The sequence below is a fragment of the Stegostoma tigrinum genome, chromosome 34 (genome assembly GCF_030684315.1).
Source record: "Stegostoma tigrinum isolate sSteTig4 chromosome 34, sSteTig4.hap1, whole genome shotgun sequence".
Taxonomy (NCBI): domain Eukaryota; kingdom Metazoa; phylum Chordata; class Chondrichthyes; order Orectolobiformes; family Stegostomatidae; genus Stegostoma; species Stegostoma tigrinum.
Window position 1 is genome coordinate 11,369,414 of NC_081387.1, and position 14,056 is coordinate 11,383,469.

At 42.5% G+C, this 14,056-nt stretch overlaps 1 protein-coding gene across 1 annotated transcript in view; it reads left to right on the top strand.

The window, feature by feature from the left end:
* The window catches only part of LOC125467687 (complement C4-like), a 122,875-nt gene that overhangs the window by 17,988 nt on the left and 90,831 nt on the right, over nucleotides 1–14,056 (top strand). Inside the window, exons 9-15 of the mRNA XM_059639607.1 lie at nucleotides 870–999; nucleotides 3,979–4,094; nucleotides 5,023–5,169; nucleotides 8,659–8,847; nucleotides 9,150–9,344; nucleotides 11,576–11,725; nucleotides 12,534–12,660. Of these exons, the coding sequence (XP_059495590.1) occupies nucleotides 870–999; nucleotides 3,979–4,094; nucleotides 5,023–5,169; nucleotides 8,659–8,847; nucleotides 9,150–9,344; nucleotides 11,576–11,725; nucleotides 12,534–12,660 (1,054 nt within the window). The remainder of the gene's footprint in view (nucleotides 1–869; nucleotides 1,000–3,978; nucleotides 4,095–5,022; nucleotides 5,170–8,658; nucleotides 8,848–9,149; nucleotides 9,345–11,575; nucleotides 11,726–12,533; nucleotides 12,661–14,056) is intronic.

Here is a 14,056-nt window from a genome sequence, read left to right on the forward strand (position 1 = left end):
CTTCCTGTGCAACTTCTCTGTGGCCATAACATTGTATTCCTCTCTCTGTTCTCTTACCCTAGTGCACTTTGTATGGTATGATCTGCCCATACTGCACGCAAAACCAAACTTTTCACTGTATCTAGGTGAATGTGATGACAATAAAACAAATCAAAAATGTTTCTCCTGGGATAAAGGTGGTGCACACATTGGACTTGTTGCCATTAAGTTAAGAAGAAAATGTTGCCAAATCACCATGCCTTAGCCATTTTCAAATCTCACAAACTCAGAAGTAGGAGACAGTAATTAACACAAAGGTGATGGAGAGGGTATGTATAGTATTGTTGGCATAATGATCAAGAAAGAGAGTTCGCCTGGCAAAACTATGTGTTTTCAGAGCCTGTGTGAAAAACACAGAATTGCAGCATTTAACTTTCAGGTCAATTGCTTTCATGGTGGCTAACAACATGATTTTTCATATGCCCCCCACCCACACCAAAAACAAAAAACCTAATTTTGACATTTTCCAAAGTTAGAAATGTATTAGATGTTTCACACCTCGGATACAATAGTTTTGACATTTGTGCAAGGTTATAACAGAAGATAAATGATTGTAGACCCAGTATAACAAATGCTGAAGTCAGTGGACTTCAATGGAATTGATTAAGTACTTTGACCAGCTGATATCCCCTTTTCCTTGCAAACCGATGACGGTTACAATCTGATACATGATTTGATATGTATTGTTAGCAGCATGGGTTCATGTCCATAGTTATATGCTGTAAAAATTGCAAGGTATTTCAGCTAGGTGATGGGATGGAAGGGGAAGTTGAGGGAAAATAAATGCCCTGAAGCATAACCTGAAAATATAAATTGCTCCTCATTCCTAGATCAAGCGTGGATCCGTTGAATCTTCACTGATAACTGCAACTCTGGAAAAAAAACTCAAAAATTTGGGAAGAATGACTGACTTTGTGGGGTACCATCTATACATGGCAGTAACAGTTTTTGAAACAGCCAGTAAGTTCACACATTGTAGCTCGATCCGAACTCAAATGTGTTTTCATCAATATTTTTCAGTTGTGGGCGAAGATGAGCTTGTATGATATCTCTTACTTTACCTCTGATTACTAATCGATGTTCTGTTCTTGTTCCAATCATAATCCAACATCCTGTATATTTGGCTAATTCTGCCGAATGCTAAATGTTTGGAAGTGCAGTATTCAGGAGAACAATAAGAATTCCTCAGGGCCTCACATCCTTTAGAAAAGTACATGGATGACCACTCAAAATGACATAACGTTGAAGGCTACAGGTCAAATGGTGGGATGTGGGATTACGTCAGAGAAACTCGAAGGGCTGAGGAGCCTCTGTATGACCCTGTCACAAAATGAGACTTACATGTTGTGTGGCCTCCCTTCCACAAGTGTATGGAGGGTTAGGAAGCAAGAGGAGGTGGTTATCCATAAGCAGGGAAGAACCTGTCACCGTACAGATGGAGATAGTAGGAACTGCCAATGCTGGAGAATCTGGGACAACAAGGTGTATAGAGCTGGATGAACACAGCAGGTCAAGCAGCATCAGAGAGCAGGAAAGCTGACGTTTCGGGTCTGGACCTTTCTTCAGAAATGGGGGAGAGGAAGGGGATTCTATTTATTTCAGACAATCATCCCTTTTCACTTGGCCTGCTGTGTTCATCCAGCTCTACACCTTCTTGGTCCGACAGATGGAGTTTGCTGATCTGAAGGAGGTAGGCAAAGTGTAAGACACTAGATGCAATAATGCCTCAGTTATCGCATGCACTAGCTTTTGTTGCTTATGATGTACAGTGAGATGAGGCAGGTTGAATCTTAGGCCAATAATTTGTATCAGAGAGTGAGACTCAGATTCTTGTGACCCTGCGGTCAGCACAAAAGCAAGATGTATATCTTAGACATCAGATGTGTTGGACAATTGTTGTGCAGGCAAGTAGTTGAACTGGTTTTCTAGGAAGGAGGTTGACAAAGTTTTGCAAAATGAGATGAAATAAGATAAGTCATTGGGACATGAGATACAAGATGCAAAGAGGACTTTAGGATAAATGTTAGAGAAGAAATAACAGGCAGCAGACAGGGAAGAAATCTAATGTCCACTAAGATGGATTTGTAGAGCTTGTGACTTGATTGGCAGTGCATGGTGAAAACATTTAGCAAAATATGAACTCAAATTAATGAAATGATGATGGACTAGCGCCAATCCCTGGCTTAAGGCAAGTGGACAAAACTGTATTTAATATCACTTGTTGGACCACATTCAGGGCAAATGGGGAATCAAATCAAGGAGATGTTGGTACTATTTCTCAAACGTACTGCTGTAGCACTAGTATAATAGTTTTAAAGAAATCTATTTGGCTCACATTCGTGAATGGCAGATAAGCCATTTCACTCTTGAGTGTAGCCAATTGGCCACTAAAGAGTGAGCAGAAGTAGGAAGATCAACTTTTCGGGTAAATTATTGAAAAATGCAAGTGCATTTGTCCCGGTCATAATAGGCAATTCCAGCTCATCTAAAACGGACAGGAAAAATAGCAGCATAAATGACAAAATAGGCGTGGGAAATAGGGTGGAAATGTGTGCAAGAGATCTTTCCGGGTCAGCATGTTTCCAAACAAAGGAAAGATCGTTTCCTCTGGAGATTCTCCCAGCACTGCCATCACATTTCTCCTAACTCTGAAACTCCTTTCTAAGACGCATCAGTAAGATACATCTGACAGGAACACGGGAACGCTTGTAGGCCATTCAGCCCATCACAGCTGCCACTTGAAACAGTCATGACTATGCAAACATTCTAATAGCTTTAGTATCTCCAACACTATTCTGTTAATCGTCTACACCATTGATAACCAAACAAAAATGTTAACCTCTCATAAAGCAATACTCATTAACTGAGACTTCACTGTCATCTGGGGTCAAGTTTTCCAAGATTCTGAGTAAAAATAATCAGCCTGTTCCTAAAAGATATCATCTTAATTTTTAAATTGTGACTTCCTGGTTCCAGACTCCCAAACCAGGGGGAAAAATCTTACCTGTATCCACCCTGCCTATCCATTTAAGTAGTATGCAAGTTACAACGAGATCACCTCTAACTCTTAAAAAAATGCTGGCCTTGTTTGTCCAATCGTCATGCATAGGGTAATGCCAGAAACCCAGGAGCAAGTCTGGACCTTCTTTCACAATAATATCGTTCCTGGGATTGTTTTTAAAATAATCCACAGTCACCAACAGACTAGCTGTATTTATAACAATTTTTTAAAAATTATTACACTATCTACCAAAGTTGGTTATATATACGGACAGATTGTCCAAAATATACACTGACAGACTGTGTTTTAATGGAAGGGAAAACTGCAAAATTTCTGCAGAATCATTATTCTGTATTATTCTGTACCTCCCGCCCTGTATATAGAAGAGAAAGAATCTTATAAAGTTTCCCTTGAATTATATTAATTATTAACAGTGCGTCAATTGCACTCTCCCATCAAAAGTTGCAGACTGTGTTAGTTCATCACAAGTTCGACAAAATCGAACAATAATTCAAACTAAGTAAAACACCTTCACAAGATCAGCAGTAGGCTGGCTGGTTGATGGGCAGCACCGTGGTTCAGTGGTTAGTACTGCTCCCTCACACCATCAAGGGTCTGAGTTTGATTTCAGCCTTGGATGACTGTGTGGAGTTTGTATGTTCTCCCTGTATCTGTGTGGGTTTCTGCTGGGTGCTCTGGTCATTCTCCAACAGTTCAAAAATACGCAGGTTAGGTGGGCCAGCCCTATTAAATTTCCCATAACGTTCAAGGATCTGTAGGTTAGGTGCATTAGCTACTGGAAATGCAGAGTTTTGGGGATGTGCCTGGGAGGGATGCTGTCTGGGAGGTTAGTGAGGACTTATGAGGCAGGTTGTGTATTGGTGGGGGGGGGGGGGTGGTCTATGATATAATGGATACATCCTTTTACTTCCCTGCAGGTGGGGAAATGGAAGAGTCCGAAGTCAAAAATGTTAAGCTTGTTTCCTCGCCGTACGTAATCGATTTGTCAAAAACAAGAGACTACTTCATACCACGATTTCCATTCTATGTGCTGGTAAGTTTCATTCAGTGCTATGAAACAGCACGGAACTGGCCTCGTAACATGGAACTCTTCATTAATGTCTGCGATTTTTAGACAGTAATGTGGCCAAGGTAACAGGTAGAAAACAGACACACGCAAATATGCAGCCACGAATATCAGTGAGAAACACATTTGTAGGTGTGGCACAAAGGTCATGGCAGTTTGACTGTTATCTGCACAGTGTACATATTACCATGAAATTATCATCTGTTATTCACCAACTGCAAATAGTTTGTCAATTTACTGTTAGACGTGCAGATTAGAGACGAATGTTATCTGTTAACCAAGGACAGGCCTCAACAGCTTTCTGTATGTTATTAGAGAACAAAGAAGGACATTTATTAAGGGCCCATTCGGATCAGCCACTATTAGCCAATAGTATTTTGACAGTCAAGTGTGCAGGTAGTGGATGTTCATGACTGTTAATGTTAAGAACAAAGTCCAACATGGTCAAGGGAAGGAACTAAATTAACTAAAATGGACAACTGGCCAATGCTATTCCTCTGTCTGCATCAGATTGAAAATGCATTTCCAGAAATTATGCCTATCCAAAAGAAAGATTGGCACCAGAGTACAGTTTTCAACATTTGTATGTTTCCAGAAACAGGCAGATTTGTACACAACAGTTGTCTCAAGGTGTAAGTCCAACTGATGTAGTGCTCAGTATTTTATAAGTAACCTGCATAATTGATGGCGCACATCTCCACTCTCCGCACCCTCAACACACCACCGCCACCCCCTCCCCCCCACCGCCCCCATCCAGTTCCAGATTGTGGCAGGGGCTTAATGGATCTTCAGGCAAGCGAAATTGAGCTGAATCAGTTGCTCAGTGAAGACAAATTCTTAAATCAGTTGCTTAGCGCCTGAGTGATGCTTTCTTAGCTGTTGTTTCATTTTGCAGGCCAAGGTAACATACCCTGATGGAACACCTGCCTCGGGTGTTCCTGTTAGGTTGGAAGGAACAATGCCAAAAAATACAATGGAAAATGGACAGGCCGAGTTCGTAATACAAAAACTGGCTGACAAGGAAGATTCTTTCAACATTAAGGTGAGAGTGAATGTTTCTACTTCACGCTCGTGCTCACAAGGTTTATAGACATTCAGTGAAATTTGTCAGTGTGTGTCGTTGGAAAATATATTCCACACGACTGTCACCAATAAAATCTTACAGGTTGACATTTGCAAAGATGGCATTGAATATGTAGTGCATGTATTTCCTTATTGTAGAGGTGCAATGTGGCTCAGTTGCATCGAGAAAGGAGTTACGGTGAAATTCGTATCTTTGTTGGCAAATTGTTTTTTCACAAGTGGGAAGAGCTAATTCAGTTCGCTGGATTGCAAAAGGATGGCTCAGGATCTGCCCTTTCAATGGCACATCATGCTATCTCCTGCGTCTTGTCACCTCCCTTTGCCAAATCCCTCCAGCATAAGTTGCTTTGTTGTTACTCTCTTGCTCACACAGTAATAGGATGAGAGTGGTATTTGCATTTCAACAGTACTTCTTGAAACCTCTATCCCAGGACATTGTTCAATGTCAGTGCTTTCACTCTGATGTTATTCCCATGCTACACCTTTTGTATCATCTCCATCCCTACCTCATACTACCTTCCTTTGCAAGCTCTAAACTCCATTCCTGCCCAGCCATGTCAATCACAAATGCCAACCAGTACCTCCCATGCATCCTATCGCTCCCGCAACTCAGCCTCGATATGCTGCCAACCCATCCGACCCAAACGGCTGCCCTGTTTCACCCAAGCCACCCCAACCCGTTCTCAGTCCCATTCTGTCTGCAGGCCCAACATTCCACACTCCCAAGTTGCCCAGGCTCCTGTGCATGAGGCCCCAAAGCACATAATTCTCAATAGGACAGAGTCCTCTTCTACAACTCCTTCCTCCATGCCATCTTCCATTCCTTACCTTCTTTCACCTCTGATTTCAGTCCTTGTCTAACCACACTGGAGCCATCCATCTTTTCAACCCTTGGCAGCCATGGTACCTTTACTGTTGGGCTCTCACTTCTTTTTGTTATTTGTTTGACCCTCAAATTCCTACATGACACGACTGCCATAATCAATACCAGTGACTGTCAGCAACTATACATGCCTCATGCTCTCCATTTGATGTAAATCTAGGCAGTTATTCCTCAAATCATCGAGTGCTATCTATTCTTTCCCCCAAAAGTACATTTTATTCAAAAAAAATTCTATTAGTGATTGAGATTAGAAAAGTGCAGTTTACAGAAGGTCGACAAGATTAGTTCAAGAGATGAAAGGCTTTTCTTGTGAAGAGAAATTGGCAAGCTCAAGCCCACATTCCCTAGCGTTTAACAGAATGAGAGGAGATCTAATTGAGTTACATAAGATGCTAAAGGGAGTTGACAAAGCAAATGGATGTTACCCCTTGTAGGGCTATCTGAAATGAAAAGTAATTGTTTAAAGTTAAGGATTGGCAGATTTAAATCAGAAATGAGGGGAAATTCGTTCTCTCAAAGAGTCAGGAACGTGTGGAATGCACTACCTCAGAGTATGGCGGATCTTGGGACATTGTGTAAGTTCAAGGAGTAGGCAGATGTTTAATCAATAATGGGTTGAAGAGTTACGGAGACCGCGCAGGAAAACGGAGTTGAGACCTAGATGTGATCAGCTTGGTTATAATGAATGTTGAGTTATGATTGAAGGGATGATTTGCCTACTCCTGCTCGAAATTCTTGTGCTCGGGTGTGAAGTGGATGTTACATAACATAGAGAAAAGGTATATCTCTTTCAATTCGGTACGTGTCAGCTTGAACTGCCTCACCAATGCTAAAATTGGAGTTTATGATCACATTTTTTACTTGTTCATGGGAGGCAATGATTTTGGGGCAGGACAGCTTTTATTATACAAATGCCGATTGCCTTTGAGAAGATAACATGAGCTACCTTCTTGGACTCTGCCATTGAATGATATAAGTACACCCACTTGCAGGTACACAGGGAATTCCAGAACTTTGACTCTGATTTTCACAGTAAAGGAGCAGAGATTAGTTACACATAGGTATAATGTGTCAGGAGAAGTCATGGGTGGCGATATTTCCTTCTACATTCCTCGCTTTGGAAGGTGCTGCCAAAGAAGCGTTGGTGAGTGGCTCCAATAGACAATACGTAGAAACATAAAATCCCTACAGTGTGAAAGCAAGCCATTCCACCCATCGAGCCCCATTGCTGCCCTTGTGTGTTGTTGTTAAAGGAAATGTACACTGATGTTATGAAAGGTGTACCAGTCAAGCAGGCAACTTTGTTTATTCTCGCTTATTCACGGGATGAGGGCAGCATTAATCGACAAGAGTGCAGTTAAAAGTTAATTATTTTGCTGTGGGTCTGGCATCACATGCTGTGTGGAGTTTGCACATTCTCTCCGTGTCTGCATGGGTTTCCTTCGGGTGCTCTGTTTTCCTTCCACAGTCTAAAAGTCTACAGGACAGGTGGATTGGCCATGCTAAATTATCCACTGTATCCAGGGAAATTTAGGTTAGATGAGTTAGACGTGGGAAATGTAGGGGAATGGGTCTGGATGGGATGCTCTTCAGAGGATCAGTGTGGACATTTTGGGCTGAATGGCCTATTTCCACACTGTATGGATTCAATGAATCTATGAAGCCTATTAACAGACAGGTAAGATCTGGAATGTTGACTATTTTGAGAGCACATTATCGAACATGATGTTTGTAATACATTGGTCACCGAAGACCTATCAGACTGTAGGGCTGCTCTCTCACTAGACTGACGGTGACTTTAACCTGACGGTCACACCACTCAGGCAAGAGTAGAGTCATACAGCTTAGATAAGGACCCTTCAGTCCAACCAGTCCAAGCCAACCATGTTCCCAAACTGAACTAGCCCTATCTGCCTTGTGCCATATCCCTCCCAACCTTTCCTAATCATGAACTTCTCCAAATGTCTTTTAAGCATTGTAACTGTACCCACATCCACCACTTCCTCATTGCACACATCCCACACTCTCTGTGCAAAAAAAGAAGTTGTCCCTCATGTCCTTTTTAAATCTTTCTCCGCCCACCTTAAAAATATCCCTGCTAGACTTGAACTACAATACCCCCAAAGGAAAAGAACCCAGCTATTCCCCTTATCGATGCCTCCCATCATTTTATAATTCTGTATAAGGTCAGCCCTCAGTCTCCAACACTCCAAGCTATCCAGCCAAAACCTTCCATTGTGTAACTGAGTGCAGTTGTTTTTATTCACCCAAGAGGCAGCATTTATTGCCTTTTCCTAATTGCTAAAAAGGCAAATAAGAGTCATTTGAGAAGGAGAGTCCTTCTCAGTAACCTCCGCAGGCGTGGGGTCTGAAATCCAGTCACCCTGCATCAGAAACCAAATGACAAAACAGCTGAGCTGACCGAAACAACCCCTCCCCGACAAGCCAAAATGTCAGGCAATGATTAACCAAGTTCTTCAGGGAGAAATGTCCATTTACCGATCGTATAAATAGCTACTGAGTGATTAGAGCTTGAATAATGTAATGTGTGTCTTCTTGTGCTAGGTGATAGCTGGGGATGGAGCAGAAACCACTGAAGCGAACAAAAATGTGAGCAGTTACCATTCCAACAACAAGAGATATCTCAACATCAATGTGCCACGAGATGTTATAGATCCAAGTAGCTCAATTTTGGCAGAAGTACAATCAGACTCTACTCCAGACAGTCAAGATAGCAAACATTACTACTACATTGTGAGTACATTCTTACAGTGATTAAACAAGGATTCAGGTGGCATGGCAGAATAGTCATTATCATGACTGACAGCAAACCAATCAACTGAGACTTTTAATTGCTCCTTTCTTGACAAAGGAGATATCAGCCACTACAGGCACAGATCCATGCCTACACTTGCAAAATGGAATCAAATATGAATTGATATATACACAGTGACCATGCTTGCGCACGCACATGTGCATACACAAGTCAACTTGCACATATGGATTGTGAGATCCTTGGCTGCACACGCTCTGACAATGTGTTTGTATCCCCGCAGGCTACTAGCAAAGGCAAAATTCTTAAAATGGGTAAAGCTCTGAAAGGGGATTTCGTAAAAATCCCCATCCAACTGAGTACAGCCATGGTTCCTGCGTTCCGGCTAGTCACCTACTATTACGCCAATATCGAGGGCAATACGGAGATGGTGGCCAATTCTGCCTGGATTGATGTGAAGGATGTCTGTGAAGGCAAGGTGAGAGTATTAGTGATAATGTGTGGCCTGGCCTTGTTCCGTAGGTGGGTTGAGGAGGAGGCCTCAATATTAGTCCATTTGTTGCAAAGGACAGCAAATGACCAATATTAAATGATCATCCTCAAAAAATGTCAAAAGCTTTTGCCTGCATATAGCAAAACTACAGTGCAAGGTTAAGTGACAGGAAAATTACAGGTTAAGAAGGCCAAATACAAATATGGAGGAAGGAATTAGTCACTTACATACAAACAGGAGAAAAAAGAAATATCTATGTTATTCGACAACTTATTATTGGTAGTGAAACATTTTTAAAGTCTCCCTACCATCATTGGATGCAACCGTTCCAAAATCAGAAATTGCTGGAGAACCTCAGCATCTGTGGAGAGAAAGCAGAGTTAACATTTCGGCCTGGAAACACTTCCTTGTAGCTTGGGAAAGGTTGGTGCATATGCTAAAGATAGATGGTGGGGAAGAGAAGAAATGAGCAGATACTAGAGACAGTGGCCAGAGAGATAGGCAGATGGGAGATGGATACTAGCAAACTGGGAGAGAGAAAAGCTGACATCAATGAGGACCGTGAGTAGGTGAAAATGGGTTGACTGTGCTGTAAGTACTCCATGTCACTGGAGTGTAGGGTTGGGGTAAAAGACATGGAAGAAGGTGTTAAGGCTCTAAAATTATTGAACTAAGTATGCTTGCCAGAAGGCTGCAGGTTTCCCAAGTGAAAAATGAGGTGTTGCTCTTCTAGCTCATGCTGAGCTTCACTGGAGCACTGAAATAGAGCCTGAAATAAAGTTGTGTTGAAGTGGGAGGCAACTGGAAGCTCAGAGTCATTTATGAGGACACAAAATAGGTGTTCCACAAACCAGTCTCTGGGCTGTATCTTGTCTCCGTAGCGTAGAGGGGACCACATTGTGAGCAGCGAATGCAGCAGACTTCACTGAGTGAAGCTTGGGTAAATTGCTGCTCCACCTGGAAGGTGTCTTTGGGCCCTTAGATAGTCAGAAGGGAGGAAGTAAATGGGCAGGTGTTACACCTTTGCTGGTTCTAGGGGTAAGTGCCATGGGGCTGTGGGGGAGGGTTGGGAAAGGAGGAGTGGTGGACCAGGATGTCCCACAGGGAATGGCCCCTGCTGCAGACTCACAAGGGAGGGGAGGGAAATATGTGACTGGTGGTAACATCCCAAAGGACCTGGAAGCTTATAATTCTTTTCATTTCAATTTCTTTTAGTATCTAACCGTTTATCAGATAGAGTGCAAAGGAACCAAGCTTATTATTTGCTTAACATGAAAAGCGCACACCAATTATATCAATGCTAATGAACTTTTATAACATCTGCCTTCATGTTTGTCTGCTGCTTCTGTTAGACTCTTGCTAGCATAGGAATTAATTTTCCTTTATTTCTGGCATCAATTGAACCAGGAAAGTGTAGTGACGGAATGTGAGGAAAACTGCACAAAATGATTGCATGGTTCTCCCATGAGAGTTTCTTGCTGTTGCATTCAGGAATATTATGTTACACCTCCAATAGAGATGGACTTCGGGCCTCCTAGCTTAGAGGCAGGGATGTTACCACTGTGCCACACAAACTCCCAGTAAATCAATCTGTTCAGATTACTGTGCTTTGAAGCAGGTGGGAATTAAACATGGCCCCCCTGGCTCAGAGATGGGGTCACTACCAAAGTAACACATAAGAGCCCTTCAAATCTTTGTGGCAGGCTTGTGATTGCGGCTTCCAAATAGCTTTCTTCTTTGACTTTGGCACCAATTGCATTGTGGTTCTAGTAACTTGCTACATTCCTCCAGATTCAGTGGAGATCCTTCAGAAACAGCTAGAGCACTCATCTAGATGTATCTTCTTTGGCTTAGCCTCTCTCCTGTGGCAGTTAGAGAGTCCAAAGAGATTTCATAACATGCCAGGCTCCCCAACCTCATGTTGGGCTTTGTAGTGGACATGAGATGCAAAGACCAATGCTGCACATGAGTGGGTCACAGAATAGTTGGGAGAGGCTGGGTGGCCAGATATACTCCTGGGGAGCTCAGGTTCAAGTACTACCTGCTCCAGAGATGTGTATCTCTGAATAGCAAACAATATGGACAAAGTGGCTCAAATATGAGAGTTGACAGGATTATCAGTGGAGGTGGTGTTGAGTAGTCGGCCTGGTGTTGTGAAGGAAAATTGTGTGGTTCGTTACTTGACTGTCCAGCATTATTGTGTTGTTTTGCCGCAGATTACAATAAAAGATATGCCCAATACATACAGACCAGGATCGGAGGTCAGTCTGCATATTAAAACTGAAGACCAAGGCAAACTGTCCCTGGGCATTGTGGATACAGCAGCCTATGTTCTCAATAGCAAGAACAGACTCAAACCCGTGAAAGTAAGTGAACTGCACTCCTGGTTCTTCAGGATTTGGAATTTTCTTTCTGAAAACCCTGCCATCGAACCGGAGCAATCTCAGCCCTCATCGTATCCGATAAAAATACCTCACACTGAGCAGACAAGAGCATTGCATTATTTCTGGCATGTGCCACCCTTTCCGTCCAGTGGTATTTCATTTTTGTTTTACTGAGCAGTTATGTGAAAGTGTGCTATGTTTAGGACACTGTGTCATTGTTGCATTGTGTTGAGATCAATGATTTGTGAAACCAGAAAGTAGATTTGACAAGAATTTTGTCTTGTGCACGCTGGTAGGTATTTGAGATGAATCACCTTCCAGTGGTATCCATGCAGATGCCATGCCCACAATTGGCTATGGGACGTCTTCATAAATGCCGATTGTCTCCATTGCTGTGAGTTGGAAAATTCTCTACCTGCAATAGCCAGAATACTATTCAGGTATGTGCTGCTCAGGGTAGTAGTAACAAGGTACATCTATTGTGTCTTGTAACATCCTCCTAGTCATAAGGTCCATTGTAAATAGAGCTGCTGCCAAGGCAGTAAATAGCTCAATTGACTGGATTGATGCTCTATAATACAGCATAGCATCAACAGTGTGAGTTCAATTTCTGCACTGATTGAGGCTATTGAGATGGGCCGTCCTTCTCAACCTCTCCATTTGCCTGAGTGCTGTAACTCTCAAATTAACTGACCACCAGTCATCGCTGCCTCGAATGGTGGCAACTTCACCTTACTCTCAGCAACCACGTGAGTGAAATGTTCAAAATACACTTTTTGCTTCTGAGTAGGTCTTTGAGGAGATGAATTCTTATGACCTTGGATGCACTTATGGAGGTGGTGCTAACAGTGTTGGTGTTTTCATGGATGCTGGGCTGACGTTTATTTCCAATGTTCACACGTCGGAAATTCGAACTGGTAAGCCAAAAAAACAGGAAAAAGATGACATTTCAGATCTCGATACAATGTCGTAAGCACACGGAAGTAAGAAACTAGAGTGCAATGTTGTGGTCAGCAACAGTCTTTAAAACTGATACAACAGAAAACCTGCTCACGAATATACCTTGCTTGGAAAGTGCTCGTTAAAGTTTTCAACATTTGCAGCGGGCAAGACGACATGATCTGTCTTTGCAAAGCAAAAATAAGATCATCTAAATCCTCACTGTACAAGTGGGGACCTAGGTGAGAAACAGCAAGTCATCCCACATAAATCTGAGTCAGTGGCAAAGTGATTCTGTAGGTCTCAGCTAGAATTCTGGTCACTATGCATTCCCAAGTTGTTAATGCATTGGAGAAAATGCGATGGACAACTTGGAGAGTAGTACAAGAATGTATAGATGCCAACTGCGCAAAATAAATTGAGAACCTAAGATTGTTCTTTTCAAGGAAAAAAAAACACTCAGGAGCAGATTTAATATGGCTATTTATGAGACATGGAATGGATGCAGGTTATAGTGTAGAGGGGGCCATTTTGCCCATTGGGTCACTGTCAGCCCACAGCAAGATCAACCCAGCTATTCCCATTCCTCCCTCTTCTCCTTACTGTTTCTGTCACTACACTTATGGTTCTTTTGCTCTGGTTCAGGTTTGTACTGTTTGGAGTTTAGAAGACTGGGGGGAGATCTTATTAAAATATTTTAGATTGCTATGGGGTTTGAGAGAGTAGATATGGAGAGGTGTGGCTGCACCTTGTGGGAGAGCCTCAGCCTAAGGGGTCACCCTTTTCAGACAAAGGTGAGGAGGACTTTTTCTTTCTTCCAGAGGGCAGCGAATCTGGTGAATTCTTTACCACAGGGGGCTGTCGAGATTGGCCATGAAGCAGATTCACGGCTGAGGCAGATTGGTAATCTTTCGCGAAATCGAGGCTTGCAGGGAAAAGGTAGCAAGGTGAAGCTGAGGATGACCAAATCATCCACTGAATGGCAGAGTTGACTCATTGGGCTGAACAGCCTATTTCGTCTCCTATTTGGGAGTTGGCTAAGTTCCTAGCCAAGGTTGTCTCTGCCCCAACCCTACTCTCATGTAGAGTCCTCCAGGTCCTAACCACTTACCTTAATGAGACATTCTATTTTCAAATTTCTTGGCAACCTTAAGCTCTTCTGCCATTTCCCTTCAGATTCTTCAATCTTCCACCAATGGAAGCAATGTTTCCTACTAGTCTAAACTGAGTATGATGTTTTAGTAAAGCTGTCAAACTACTCTGTGAAGTAAAGTAAGGTGATTCCTGGAGTAGAATTCCCAAACAACCAAAAGAGGTCATTCAGCCCATTGATCTACACCAACTCTCCAAAGAGCATCCTGTTCAGATCTGCTC